Source organism: Neltuma alba, unplaced genomic scaffold, assembly GCF_004799145.2.
Source record: "Neltuma alba isolate B1F8T4 unplaced genomic scaffold, ASM479914v2 tig00011487_pilon, whole genome shotgun sequence".
NCBI classification, from domain to species: domain Eukaryota; kingdom Viridiplantae; phylum Streptophyta; class Magnoliopsida; order Fabales; family Fabaceae; genus Neltuma; species Neltuma alba.
This window is the reverse complement of record NW_021636156.1, coordinates 257,433-273,278: the sequence shown is the minus strand read 5'-3', so window position 1 is coordinate 273,278 and position 15,846 is coordinate 257,433. Positions and strand designations below refer to the sequence as shown.

General features: G+C 32.2%; 1 protein-coding gene across 1 annotated transcript; it reads left to right on the top strand.

Annotated features, from left to right (window-relative positions):
• The first annotated feature begins 2,680 nt into the window (after window positions 1–2,680).
• On the top strand, window positions 2,681–6,009 carry LOC114714123 (uncharacterized). The gene is made up of 2 exons (XM_028898817.1): window positions 2,681–3,311; window positions 4,446–6,009. The coding sequence occupies exons 1-2, from the start codon at window positions 2,944–2,946 to the stop codon at window positions 5,692–5,694; spliced, it is 1,617 nt and encodes a 538-aa protein (XP_028754650.1). The 5' UTR covers window positions 2,681–2,943; the 3' UTR covers window positions 5,695–6,009.
• Window positions 6,010–15,846: the final 9,837 nt, after the last annotated feature.

The window sequence follows — 15,846 nt, the reverse complement described above, 5'->3', positions numbered from 1 at the left end:
TATGGAATGTGTTGCCTAAATTTTTTGTGATATGGGGCAAAACAAGCCTGCGGTTGAGCACCCAATGTTGCAACATTTGTCTCACGTCAATTAGCCCTTAGGAAAAAAAAACATATAAATATTTATGTGAATCCATGACACAAGTTTACAACATCAAGGAGACACACATCATATATTATATGTAGTCCTTACATAAACGGAATCCTAAACAAATAATTATTAATAATTATAAAACAATAATATAACGATAATATTTTAAACGCTTGCTGTCTATTGGGAGTATTTTATTCAGTCATTGCCAGCCGGTGATGTTCCTACTGGGCTCTCAGGAGTAGACTGTCATCCGCTGAACGGATATTTTTAACCGTTACGTGCGTTAGCCTTTTTGGAATTTTTTGTTTGTTTGTTAGGTTTCAAGCTAGTACTCATTCAATTCTTAATATAAAATTTATTTAATTAATTTAATTAAATTAAAAAAAATTAGGTAAGTTAGTTGGTTATAAAAAATATGACATATTTTTTAAAATATCATAATAATTTTTTTAATATCTTTTCTCCTTCTTCTACTTAATTTTTGTTGAGAAAATATCCTTAGCGATAATTTAGAAAAAATTAATAAATATGAAAAATAGTTTTTATATTTAAGACGAAAATCAACTCAATAATTAGGTCTTATATTAAAGACCAGATGAGTATTATTTAGTTATTTAATAATATGTTAAAATGTCAGTATAAGAGTATATCTAGCTTCTTACTTTTCTTTTTGTTGTCAATTTTCCTTTGTTTCCTTCCAAAGCATTATTAAGTTTTATCCTCGTTATTTATTATCATGTCTGTATTTTCCGAGAATCTGTAGTTTATTATAAAAAGCCAGAGACGTAACTCGGGAAACAATCAATTCATTAACTGTAAAGATCAATCAAATAAGTAAATATAATAAAGGAAGTGCAAATTTGATTATACAAGTGGGAAGATTCCTTAAATTAACTGGCTTTTTCCGAAGAATAAATATTTATTGTTTGGAAGTTATAGTTTTTTTATTTTAAATGTATACGATGCTTATTGGGGGTTTTTTTTTTGGGTTTCTGAGGAGTTACATTTATTTTTTAAATCTATTAATTTTGTTTTGGAAGAAAAAATTGAAAAATTATAACTTACCGGGGTATTACTCAGCAAGTTATTATTTTAGGGTTAAAAGAAGCACGATGCTAAAAAACGTTGAGAAGTATAAACTGAAAAACTCCCTTGTATTTCTGGTCCAAAAAAAAAAAAGGCTCCCTTGTATAAATATAAAAAATGGAAGCTCGGTTTATCCATCAAAGTTTCAGGAATCTATATATTACCCATCAAACTCATTTTAATAATTTATTATTTGTCCAAAAAATTATTTATAAACATTTTGGGCGAGCCCAAAAAAAAAGTAGACATTTTGGTGCCCTTGTGATTCAAATGTGGTATCTTTCCGTTATGATAGTTTATATGTAAGCATGAAAAAAGAGGTCACACCCTTTATTCTCTTTCAAAGCACTATTATTTTTGACCCTCATGATTCAGCACGTTAACATCAATATGATGATGCATGCTAGTTGATGCATAATGATGTCAACTTTAGGATTAAAATTCCCAATTTTATTTCCTTTAGTTGCTTTACAATCACAAGAATAAATAAATACATACATACTTGTATTTCAAGTGAAAATTTATCATTTGGGTAAACCAGAAGAAGAAAGAAAAAATCCCACGTAGCACTCTATTTTGATGTTGTAAGTTTATATACTTACATGTGATACGGTCCACTTCGTGTCTAACGATCATAAGGCATGACATTTTTGGGTTATACGACCTCTGGTTATAATTATAAGAATCAGTTAATTAATTTGAAGAGATTAAAGCGTTGTCTTTTCTAAAATATCTTTATTAATCAAATGTATTTTTGAATATAAATTTATTTTTAAAGTTTAAAATTATAATAATATTGTCTCTCATTATTAAAAAATTAACGTTAATCGTTAAAATAATAATACTGATTGTTAATATTTTTATTTTTAATAATAGAAAAAAATATTATTATAATTTTAAATTTTTAAGATAAATTTATACTAAAATATCTTTCATGTGTCTTATTTTTAAGTAAAAATTTTCAGGATACACCTGGTTCATAGGAAAAACATAAAACGTGGGATATTTTCACCTTGACCATTTTTTAAAGAAAAACCATATTGAAAGTACCTATACTTTCTCTTAATTTTAATTTGGTACCTATGTGTTTTTTCCTCTTTAATTAAACATTTAATTTTATCTTTTTAGCAACATTAGCTCTTATAACTTTGTTCTATTGATATTTTTAGTCTCTACATAAGGATTAATGATGTTAATAGAAAAAATAAAGATTTAGTTAAGAACAAAAAAACACATAGGTACCAAATTAAAATTAAAAAAAATATAGGTACTTCCAATATGGTTTTCCCTTTTTTAAAAGCAAAAGGGGAAATCATTTTTAACCAACGAACCGTGGTAACAGTGAAATATTGATTTCACGTGGAGGCTCCCGTACATAGAATTTGTAGATATGGATGAACCCTTTTCCCCTCATAACGCCTCCGTCCGTCACCCTTAATATTATAAACCCAAAAGAGACACGGAGTGAGAGAATTACACCCAAAATACCTTTCATTTAACACCAACCCCCTTTCACGCCCTTGAAAGCTTCGTTAACCTCCCAGCTTTACCCCAGCTGTTCTGTGACTGTGAGCTCCCTCTCTCTCCTCTCTCTCTCTCTCTCTCTCTCTCTCTCGCCATACTCAGACCAGCCCTCCACTCTCTCTGTCTCTCTCTAACGTTTCTTAAACACCTCCAGTTTGTCTTCCTCACTCGCCATTTTCCTCACTTCTCTGTGTTTCACAGAGCAAGATCAGCAAGAGAAGGGCTTTTTTATTTTCCCAGATGAAGGAAGTTACTGTTGAGGCTGAAGGGTCTAAAGACACTTCAAAGCGAAGTGTTGGTAATGATGGAAACGCTAGAGGAAGAGGCAGCATGGGTTCTTCTTCGCCGGACATGCACAATACGGCCTTGAAGATTCTCAGAGCAAGGGAATCTTATAACGGCTACGACCAAGAACAAGAAAAGCCCGCCAAAATCGAACTCTTCGGCTGGTATTTGTACGAGTTTTGCACCTATTTTGTTCAGACCCTTCTCATTCCTGTTGTTTTCCCTCTCATCATCAGCCAGCTTCAGCAACTTCCTTCAGGATATGCTCAAGATTGGACCAAGAAGCACCCCGGATTTTCATGTTCCGACAAGGAGATCACTCTGTAAGTTGGTTTTTCTCTCCAGATTTGCCAAATTTGACAGACAGTTCCCTCTGTGTTTGTGGTTCTGTTTACTCTCTTTTGTTTTTCCAAGTGTTCTTTTTTGGTTTGTTCTGTTCTGCTTCCCTTGCATCTGAGAAATTGTCTGCAAATGCACGAAAAATACTTCAAAATTTTCAAAAGGGGTTTCAGAGGAAATGGGTACTGTAAATCTCAGTCTCAGAGCAGAAAGGAAAGTTTTTGAATTTGAAATCTGAGGAGAGGCGTGAGGACCGTGCATAGGGTTCCATCATGGTTCGCCATCATCAAAAGCAGTGTTCTTTTCTTTTCCCTTTCTTTTCTCTTTTTTCATATATATAAATATTTGCTTGTTTCTTCTGGGGCCTTGCAGCCATCTCCTTTTCATACTTAGCTCCCACTATACTCCACAATTAAAGATTCCTTTTTCAAGATAAAAATCAGTAACTCACGCACTTGCATCGAACTTCCTCCACATTTATTAACCACTCTCTCTTTGATGTGTATACAAGCTATGCTATCTCATGTGTCCTAAGCCAAACCTAGAGGGCAAATTTTTTTTTTTAAAAAAAAAAGATAAAAAACACCTAGGGTCTTCCTAGGAAGTTCCAACATGTCTGTCGGATTCGGCCCCAAAAGTCGCCACATTTGAATTTTTTATATGCTTAGGATATGAGAGGTGGGATTATTTAACTATCTAGGTAGATATCTACTCCATTATTGTAGTGATCTGGTTTGAATATTTTACAGTGAGCTTACACGGAAGAGTTATACAACTGACAACGTGAATGAAACGGTCCCTCTGTATTATTTTGTTTTAATTTCCTCCTGCAAACTAGCCGTTTCACTGAGATTTAACTCTAATTTTTCTTTGTTTATGAATTACAACGTTAATTTAAGCTGTGGGTCTTAGGTAATTTTAAGTATGTATCATAGGAGTTGGCTGTAAAATTTATTGATAAACCTCGCAGAAAACCAGAGCTCACTTTGTGCTTAGAATGTCATCTCCAGATTCTGCAACATATGCTTTTTAAAGTTTCTATTCAAATGGTAGTAGCATTAGTATTATGATTTATGAAGGTGTATATATATATTTGGGGTTTTGTATGTTCATTGCAGTTATAGTAAGCTCACACTGAAAACCATAAGGACGAGTGGTTCAAGATTCTCCTCATTGGAATGGACATCTATAGGTTGGGCTACAGGTCTGGCACTGGCCGCTCCAATTCTGGGCTTCGTCTCCTTCCATCTTGATGGCCATTTTCCGGCGCTTATCACGGCAGCGGCCACCGGGGTTGGTGTTTTCTTCTGTCTCCCGGCCGGGTTCTTCAAGGTCTCCGCAATCTTCATCCCTTACATTGCATTCATCGTAGCTGCAAGCACAATCGCCATTGCCGCTCACACCCACCACCTTGGCCACATGATCCGTGCCTTCACCGGACCTTCCCTTAAGAAAACAGAATTCCACATCAGACAAGGAGTCTCCAACTGGCTCTCCCTCTGCGCCACCGCGGCCGGCAGCTTCGGTGCTGCCATGATGGCCGCCTTCACTTACCACATGCTCCGGGAACCTAAAGACCATGAGTTCATAAGCCTGTGGGTGGTATCCATCTTCAGTGGCCTCATATGGCTTGTGGGGATAATCCATGCAATCACAGCCCTTAACAGAACCTCAGATTCCATGATCTCAATCTCTTCAAAGTTCCATCCTTTTTCCATTTTCAAACACCCTCAAGGAATTGGAGCCATTGCTAGTGTCTTTCTCTCTTCATTCACCACCATGTGCATCTTCATCTCAGGAGTCATCTTCGTTGTTGGCGATCTATGCATCAAACCAATTCACTTGCTTGCTTTCTGGTTGATGTACTTCTGCTTCCCTCTGGTTTCTCTTCCTCTTCTTCAACCTCTTCAACAAATAATCAAAGCCAGTGCAGTGAAAATGCAAATCCTCGGATTCCTCCTCTCAATCCTCTCTTCCGGCTTCGCCTTCTATTTCTCTGATTCTCACTGGAAATGGAAGCATCTTTTGCTATTTGGAGCGATCCAATGCACATCAAATGGAATACTTTATGCATTTGGAAGAGTCCTGGTTCTAGACTGCGCACCATCCGGAAAAGAAGGAGCATTCTCAATCTGGTTCGCTTGGATCAGGGCTGCCGGGTTGTGCATAGGGTTCGCAGTTGGGTCAAGCGTTCCGGGTCGGATTCGAGCATCGTTCGGGGCCGCATTCGTTGCTGCATTGGTGGGCATAGGTGTTCTGCTTTTCGGAAATGTTAGTGATGTCGGAGGAGCTGAAACTGCAGGGCATGTGGTGGAGGATAAAAGTGAGAGAAGCTCGCATGTTTCCAAGGAAGCAATGCACGTTTGAAGAAGAAACTCCATGGATGAAGAAGAAGAAGAAGAAATGAAGGAATAAAAAGGTTTATTCTTTATTTGCAAATGACGATGAAGATGACGATGATGTTGCAATGCGAGGGTGGTGCAGGTGGAGGAGGATTAATATTATAAGGTTTCGTTTCCTGATGATTGATTTTAGATTGTACGTACTTAATTCGACAAATGTTGTTATTATGAAATTATTATGGTTTGTGTATGCTGAGGATTTTGGGTCAGGGTCTTGTGTTTGTTTATACATTATCATGTTTACACATTAATCATCTCACTAACGAGATTAGAGTGTGTTCTTCTTTTTTAAATTTATTACTTTATTTAAGTAATTCGAATTTCATGCTTTGTATTTTGTATTCTTCACCGTTAACGTCCCAGCCTCTGAAGTCTCATCACCGCCCTATGGTGAGGATGGTAATTTTATATTATTTGTTTGGTTTTATTGACATAATCTTTTTCTTCTGGGTGGTAAAAAAGTTGGGAAAATTGTTAACAAAATTTTGTTGCACGTTCTGTTTGTCAAGAGTTACCTAAATACTCAGCTTATTAAACTAGTGTATCTTATTTTTAATCATGTCTAATATGTTGGGTTAAGGTGTATTCAACATCTCGAAGTATTTTTTTTGGGTGTATTCATGATCTTAAAATATTTTGTGGTATATCTAGCACCCTAAAATATTTTTTAGGGGTGTCCTGGCATTCTGAAGTTTTTTTTTGTCTTGGTGCTAGAAGCATATAAAAAAATACTTCAGAGTGCTAGATGTATCACAAAATATTTTAGGATGCTGCATGCATTTGAGAAAATACTTCGGGGTGTTGGACGCACTTTAACCCTAATATGTTTTCATTTATATGCAAACTAAAATAACCTATCTTCGACTATGATTAAATATTTTTTTTCACATAATTAGAGATAAGTCATGCACAAATAAATACAAGTTGGATCAACTTAAAATAGGTCATACATGTAACAAAATTTGAAAGACATGGAAAATTTTTCAACAATTTTCTCAGGAGATTTTAGTTTCAAGTTAATTTATCTTTTACAACTTAGACAGTTATAAATGAATCATAACAGCGCTAAAATTTTCATAAAAAATAGCTTTCTTCCTTACTTTTTGCCAACAATAGTTCCTCTTCCTTTCTGGTCGGTTATCTAGAAGGTAATGAGGAATTAGTTACCGGTCAAAAAATCGAGGGATTAGTAAAGTCTTATACGGCTCCTATTAATTAAAAAACAAAAAGAAACTTTAAAAACGTCAAGTCGGGAACAAGTGGGTGAATCTGGAATTGCCCAGCATGAGTGGTCAGCATTGGTCCCTTTCTTTCTCCGACAATAATGACCCAGTTGACTTGGTCAACTGTGTCTTTTCTTCACTTTTCCTTCCTATTATAATTATATACGTACATGGTGAAATATGGATTGAGGTTGGCGAAAAAAAATATTAAATGAAAATATTACAATTCATAATATAAAATAAATTTTATATTTGAAATCAAAGGTTTCTGTCCCCAAAAAAAAAAAAATCGAAGGTTGCAGTCGGATTTATGTTCAGTCTTCACTTCATTGTTAAGCTCATATCTTTTTTCCTCCTCATGTCTTGTTGGTTTGGATATTAACTCTCGGAAATTGTTTTTTTGGTCTTTCAATGTTTAATTCAATTATAAGCTTATTGGGTTTAGCCCTCCAACTTTTGACTCGACTATGATTAAACCCTTGATTTTTTTTTTACATTTTATGTTATAGTCCTTTTTATTTACAACATAATCTTGTACGACAAAAATCCCCTTAAATTAAAATTCACTCAGCGCCACTTAAATTCTTTTTATAAAATTTAAATTAAAAGAAAAACAAAACAGGCCAGAGAGGACGGAAATTCTGCAATTTCCAGCAGTCATCCTTCATATTAACGCCCGCAGCTCGCGGGCGATCTTTTGATAATATCAACTACTACATACATAGTTTCAAATAATTAAATTATGTTTAATAAATTAACAATTAAAATCAGTTAAAAATAATAAATAGGTTAAAAATATATTTTTAAAATTTGTCCTTATTTATTAAGAGAATAAATGGGAGAGGCAATAAATGAAACAATAATTAAAAAGAATACATGGGGTAATATTAATGAGAGAAAGAGAGTACTAAATATAGTCAACTAAGAACAAAATAGAAAAAATAATAATAAATGTTAGATAAACTTAAAAATAAAGCTTATATTTTAACTTAGACTTCTCTCTAAAAATGAAACTTATATATAGTGCTGGACGGAGTATTAATTAAGCATTTAGCCTCGACTTTTGTAACTTGATTTAACATCATTATGTTGTGTTAACAATGATAAATTTAATGTTTTTTAAATTTTTTAAAAAATAAATCATTCGGATTAGGTATATCCGTTTAATGCTGGCTATAGTACAAAAATGATATTAAAAAAATATTATTCTCCTGTGCATTGTCTGGGTGGAGACTGATGGGAATCAAGACAAAATATAATCACTAAAGGTTGAATTATGTCTGAAGAATCCATGTTCCCTGCCCTGCAAAAGCTGTGTCCGCTTGGACTATCATCTAAAGCAATAAAGGGCCACAGCAATTAATTAATGATAATCATCTGTATTAAATCTCAATTAATTCTTTTTTGCTTACTAGTCTTTTAGTGGGCCGGGCATATAAATCAATGAGTTTTGTCAAGCTTATTTATTAACAAGTAATTTGATCCTCCTAGCATTGATTAAAACCATGTTATCACTTAGCCAAGTTATATTAGGAGTTTGTTTGATACGAGTGAAATTGAGAGAAGGGGATGAAAAGAAAAATGTTACTAATAAACTTGATTTAAAAAATAAAATATTAGGGTTAAAAGCTTTTAACTAAATCCGCTTAATATTTTATCTTACATTTTTTTATTAAAATTTTATAACCTCACTTTTCTAATTTTTTAAATCGAACTTATTAAAATTTTTCATTCTCTCTCTTCCTTTCCAATTCCCTCGTACCAAACGTAAAGTAAATCAATGTGAATCATTAATAAGCACCGAAGAAAATATTTGAACTTCACTCTTAAAAAAATATGAAAAATGAAGGCAGTTTCTTTTAGAGGTGTTCAATTTGTCCCGTCCCGGTCCCGGTGAGTTCGGGACGGGACGGGACAAAAAAATTTCGGGATGGGACAAAAACAGGACAGGACGAGACAGTAACCGGGACGGGACAGGACGCGGGATGGGATCGTCCCGTCCCATCCCGGAATTTTTTTTTCTTTTAAAAATTATTTATTAATAATTATTATTAGATTATTCAATTTATTTATTAATAATAACTCTTATTTTTATGGTGATTTGTAGCTCTTAAGTTGTAGTATTATCTCAACAAAATCTCCTTCCTCAATAACATAATTTATAAAGTCATTATATAGTGTTTTTTTTACGGTATTTTTTTTACACTATTATTTTTACACCTTTTTTATGTTATATAATTAAGCTTTCTACATAATATTTTTTTATAATGTTTTTATCTTTAAAAGCCCAATAAAAATAAGTATTATAACATAAAAAAATTCATATAAAAATTATGGTATCGTTTTTTTTTTAAAAAGGGGGAAGCGGGACATCCCGGTCCCGTCCTGGTTCCGTCCCGGTACCGACGGGACCGGGACGGACCCGGATGGGACGGGACAAGGGACAAATCCCTGTCCCGTCCCGGTCCCGTCCCGTCCCATAAACACCCCTAGTTTCTTCGGTCCTTTCAAAATAACTAGATATTAAAAGTCATCTTCTTTAATTTTTTTACTTTTTGTAGAGCCAGAAGAGGAAAAAACAAGAGTTAAAAAAAAAAATCAATTAAACCACGAAAAAACTTTCATTGTTATCGTAGTTTTAGTATAAAGGATATTTAATTAACGATGATTGAATATGTAACTTCCTGATGAATAAATTGAGATGAATTCCTCCTTGTCAATACACTACCGGGGCACAGTAGTGACTCATGTAAGCATGTTTGTAACTTTTTATTCATATTCATGTATTCTTAAATATAAGATTTTTTTATAATGTAATTCTAAATATAAGACTCTTGTTATAGTGAAAAGTACACTATAAAAATAGTTTTATATTTAGAATTGGAGGGAGTAATGATTATTTTTAAGACATTGAAAAATAATTAACTTTCACGTGTTTGTCGGAGGCCATTTCCATGTTGCCAAAACAAAAAGAATACCACTAAGTTCCTGGGCTTTTAGAACAGCAATGTGTTATATTGGGCTTGAAGTAATTGCGTGGCCCAACTTCTCACTTGGATGCAACTTGCATTGGGCCGCGAAAATGAAAGTCTTAAAACATCCTTCCCTTGGCTTTGTTTTTTTTAAAACTATATACAGGTACTTTTTTTATTGAAAATAATCTTATTTAGAGTACTATTATGCACTAAATATTAACACATATCTCGGTAAAGATTCAAACTTTAGTTTGTCAGGGACTTCCATTAGTATTTTTCCCTGGACTTTAGTCTCTAGGTTTTAAACAGTAAACATCGTTTGAATGCTTACTTGGAAATTTTAGACTTTTCGGCAAATATTGGATTTGTGCAGATTAATACAGGCCAGATGATGCCGTAAATTCTCTTTATTTACGGTGGAAAATAATTGATCTTGAATGAGTTTTTACCATCCATTTAATCGAACAATTTAAAATGTATTTAAAATTATATTAAATAGATATAGCCTGTCCTTCTTTTGACATTAAGACACTTATTTTAATTAAGAAAAAATGATACATAAATTATTTGTGTTTTATATGATAAAACCACAGAGAACCACGTAAGCCCGAAACAATTAAAAAAGACTTAAGGAGCATTAAGGTTAAGGCTCTCTTAACCTGATAGAGATTTGATTTAAATTTAAAGTGACTTAGAATATTCTAAGTTAAAAAAAACTGAAGAAAACACAAAAACAGCAAAAACTGAAGAAAAAAAAAGGAAGGTCAAATATTATGAATATAGCTTATTTAAAATGGAAATCGATAAGATTTAACTCTACAAGGCATTACGAATCTTTAGGCTTTAAAGTGGAATAAGCTGGACAAAGTTGAAAACTTCAAAGGAGTTGGAGGAGGATCGAGTAGGATCAAAGGAGCAATAATTAAAAAAGTGTTTATAAATATTTGCACGCCAAAGCAACATAGTATTTGTTTATAGATTAGAGCCAGCCATGGCCCATGCCATACGTGTCCATCGCGTCGCAAATCACAGCCTGTAAACCCGACCCTAAGTAAACCACTTGAATTCCCACACGTAATTGCTTTCTGGAAAATTAATTAAAAAAAAGATTCTCAATATGAATATGTCAGATCAGGATCTCGAAATGGTTTAATTGTGTTAGAGTGTTTGGGAATTATTTGAAGTTAAAATTTGTTGCAAAATGACTACACTAGCCACGCTGCCATAATTTATTACTTCTCTATGACATAATTATTGATTTTGATATTAAATATAATACATACTTATTATATTTATCTATTTTTTAAAATTATTTTTATTGATACTCTTTTCAAAAAGATAGACAACATTATATGCAAAATTGGGAGGTCCTTTTTGTGTCATTCTCCGTTCCTTTTGTCCTCGCTTACCTACTCCTTCGCTCTTCTCGCCGCTATTTTCTCACTCATTGAAACGCGGCTAGCTTTCCCTTTCTATGGTATGATTGAGAGATTTGTTTGAGAAGCAGTTAAAGAAAACGTCTTTTTGCAAACCCAATTTTAGAAGTGTTTGGATGGAATCAAAACCTATTTTAAAAGTGATTTTACGGTATATAAAGTAAATATGTGGATGAATTTATTTCGATTTGTGAAAAATGTTTTTTTAGAAGTACTTCTGACCCAAACACCCCCTTTCCTTTAAGTAACTTTAATTTTTGTAACGTGAAATATTAACCCAAAAACCACACAGTGATGTTGCAGAGTTTTTTTCTTTCCTTTTTTTAAACACCCCACGATTAAGGAGGTGTTTAGATGGAAACCAAACCATGATTTTAAAAGTATTTTTACAGTCTACGAAGTAAATATGTGAAGGAGTTTACCTCGTTTTACGAAAAATACTTTTTAAAAGTGATTTTGAGGATTGCTAAACCCCTAATTGCAATTGTTCAGGAGTTTCTTGCAACCTATTTATAATTCGATTTCAGATTCCATGCGGTTTTAAACATTGTAATTCTATCTTGACTGACATCTCAGCCCTCCATTTTGTAGAATTCAAGAGAGCAACACTTTTTTTTAACATAATACAATTAAATAGACGTGCACACATAAACATTTTAACACATAATTACATTAACACTGATTTCATCTAAACATGACAAGTGGCATTTTTGTTAGAACAATTAGCTATTATCAAATGGCAGCACTTATATAAAACGAATGGCCGAAATCTTTAAAAAAAATCGATTTTAGTAGTTTATATTTTCGCACTTTTCAACCTTAAATCATACTTAGAAGAAAGCATCTGTCAACCCCGAATATGCTTGGATAAATCTTGGAAAAATAAATTGGAGGAAGATTAATCATTTTAAAAAAAGCTGTGTCAGGAATTTTAGCCCGAACCATAATTTGGGAGAAATCTATTTTATTTTTCATCTTAAAATCTGTAAAGTACAAATCTCCAGAGATGATTTTATTTTATTTTTTCAAACCATCATTTCTTGACTCTTAGACCTGTTTAAACACTATGCATCCCTTGGCCATAACCCAAAAAAAAAGCCAAAAAAAAAAAAAAACTATGCATGTTGTGAAGAGGTCTCCAGACGACAGGGTCGCGCATTAATATCATAATATAAACATTTGGTTTGGTCTAAAACCAACAATTTCCTCGTAATATATTAGTAGTAGTATTATAGAAACTTTTATTTGTCTCTTATATACTACTTCGATCCTTAATATAAGACTTCTTTAATTTTTAGTTTGGTCTTAATTATAAGACTCCAATCTATTTTGTCTCTTATATCATGTATTTTTTTCTACGGTAGTCTTTCTAATAATGATAGTTCTAGTCAATACGCTTGATTAATAAGATATTTTAGAAAAGACAATACCTATTATTACAAATAAAACTTAACTTATTTTTTTATTCTGTATATATCACTAGAAGGCTCGAGACTTGCATTTGTCTCTTTAATAACCTGAATCCTTCCGTTGCCTCCAAGCTTTCTTAATAATGCTCATGTTGTTCTCAGCATCTGGTATTCCCATCTTCCTTTCTTCTTCTTTTCTTCTTCTCTGTTTTTTCCCCCTATATTAGCCTTTCACCTGTTTTAAGGATCATGTCCTTTTATAATGGGAAGACTTTTATTTTTGTCGGGTTTCGATCATCGTCTTCCCATGGAATCACCTTAGTTTTTTGGGGCTAAGTTTTTAAGAAGAACAAAATAGGAAAAGCGAGTGCTTTGAATTAATTAAAAGAAGATGTGCGAGATATTTAACAATAAATTTTCATAAAAATATGAGATAATATTAAATACTATATATTTTTAATTCTTTAATGTACGTCAAGTGATCATTTATCTAACAAACAAAAAATAATCCGAAATTCTGGATGTACGAATTGTTTTTGTTACCCCCCACGAGAGGATAAGCATAGCCCAAGAGTCAAGATTTGTGGTCAGTATGGATGGATCATTTAGCGTCTTAATGACGATTGAATTATAGAGCCCCAAAGAGAAAAAGCTACCTAATCAGCACAGAATCTGAACTAATCTCAAAATAGGTAAACCACACTCCATGTACTCATGTGACCATCAATTGGCATTTCTACTGTTTACTTTTATTTATTGAGAAATTTAGTTAAAGGTCCCTATCTAAACACTTAAATAACGAAAAAAAAAATTGAGTAAGTGTAACTATAATTTATCATTTATAAGTGTAATTTTTCTTTAATTGTGTGTAATATATTATTAATGATGCACAACAATCATTAATATAAAAATCATTTCCATACAATGGAAGATATATTACACAAAATGAAAGTAAAGTTGCAGTCACGGATCTAGTTATGTGCTTAAATTTAAGGTTTTTTAATCAATTAAATTTTTAAATAGATATTTTTTATTCCAAATTTCTCTTATTTATTTCTATTTCTTTGTTTAAAAAATAATATTTTTTTTGATGTCATGTGTCCACTTTAAAAAAACTATGCTCGCGAAAAAGAGCAAAAGAATGAAGTCTTTTCAAAATAGTAAAAGGCACTTGCCAAGGTGGTTTGCCATTCAGCCAGCAGTTTTCCAACGAATCTTGGAAAAAGCGATTTTTTCAGATGATACTACTATAATATACAACAAATGGTGCAAAAATGATAATTGCTAATCATCTATATTTCATGCATCTATAATTTTTGGCCCAAAAAAATATCCATACGTACTATGTAATACTACTTCCTATCCTTAATATAAGATCCTGTTTGATTTTTATTTTGATCCTAAATATAAGACTCTAATCCACTTTGTCTCTGATATTTATTTAATTTTTTTCAAAATAGTCCTTCTAATAATTATAGTTTTAGTTAGTATACTTGATAAGTAGGGATATTTTAGGAAAGACAAGACTTATTTAGGATAAATAACTAACTCAACTTACTTTTTTGATCTTCTCAAATTAGTCAACTGTCTTTTATAATTAAGAATGGAGGTAGTATAAAACTTTAAAAAGACGCACACGCGGGGAATCTATACTAGTTAAATTATATAGCATTTAGCCGGCAAAAAAAAAAATTATATAGCTTTTAAACTAAGAATTAAATTTTTTTTGCTACTACACATAGATATAATAGGAATTCAAGTCTTAATTTGCTAAAAAAATTAGTTCCTTCCATTAGACTTAACAATCTTTAGTAATTAAGAATTGAAATTCTTAAATTGATGTCTTGTTAAGTTTTTGGACTGGGCTAATTTTGAGTTTATGCCAACTAAATTTTTAATTAAAAAAGGTTAATCAATAATGTTATTTTTTTTGGTTACAAAAAATTATTTTTTTAGTTTAATAGACCGATGAGAATATAAATAATAAGGAACACTATAAAGTAAAAAAAAAAGTTATTAAAGGGGAAGGCAAGAAAAAATCAACATTTTAGTTATAAATTATACACTCCATAGGTATTAATATTGATATTAATTTCAATATCAGCATAAAATATAGACAAGACAAATTCAACACCGCAGTCGTAAATAATACAGGAGGCATAGTAGTATTCGTAAGAACATTAAATTAAGATGAGTCAAATTACCGTCATTTTTCCTTCACTCCTAAAGTTGGCAGAACATAATTAAAAATGTTGCAATAAATAGGTCACATTCCCTGTACGCTGACATGCTCTGCTTTGCCAATTATTCAAAAAAAATTTAATTAAATTACTGATCTTAGCTATTAATAAATGCAATGAATTAGACGGCAAAAGTAATAAATACAGCGAATAAAATCGATAAACCAATAAGTACACTTTTCAACAAGTAATGTGAATTCTAAAGTGAATTATCCAAGCGAGTAATTTCATACTTAAATAAAAATAATTCATTTTTTTCTAACTTTTGTGGGTGACTTTTCTAAGTGGTAAGTCACAATGCAAAGCCAATCCGTTACCCGTCAATATGGCGATTTTTTGCCATCACATTACCCCCACGTTTCTCGCCGCGTGAAAAGAAAACATATTGAAAAAGTCACTTTCTTTTTTTATTTATTCTTTTAATGCAAGACAGAGACATAGACATAGACAATCAAGTGAACAATATCAGACAAAAACACAGCCTTCCGCGGGGACCAAATTTACGTTCCTCTAACACTGAAAAAATTTTCCGGTAAAAAAAAAAAACACTGAAAAAATTTCATCATCATCATCATCATTAGGAAAATCGTTAGAAAAGTATTAAAAATAAAAAAAATTGTAAACAGGGACTTATTATAATACTACCTTCGGTTCTAATTATAAGAGTCAGTTGATTAATTTGAGTAGATTGAGGAAATAAGTTGAGTTAGTTATTTATCTTAAATAGGTGTTGTCTTTTCTAAAATATCCTTGTTAATCAAGTGTATTAACTGGAACTATCATTGTTAAAAGGGCTATTTTGGAAAAAAAATATAAATATGAGAGACAAAGTGG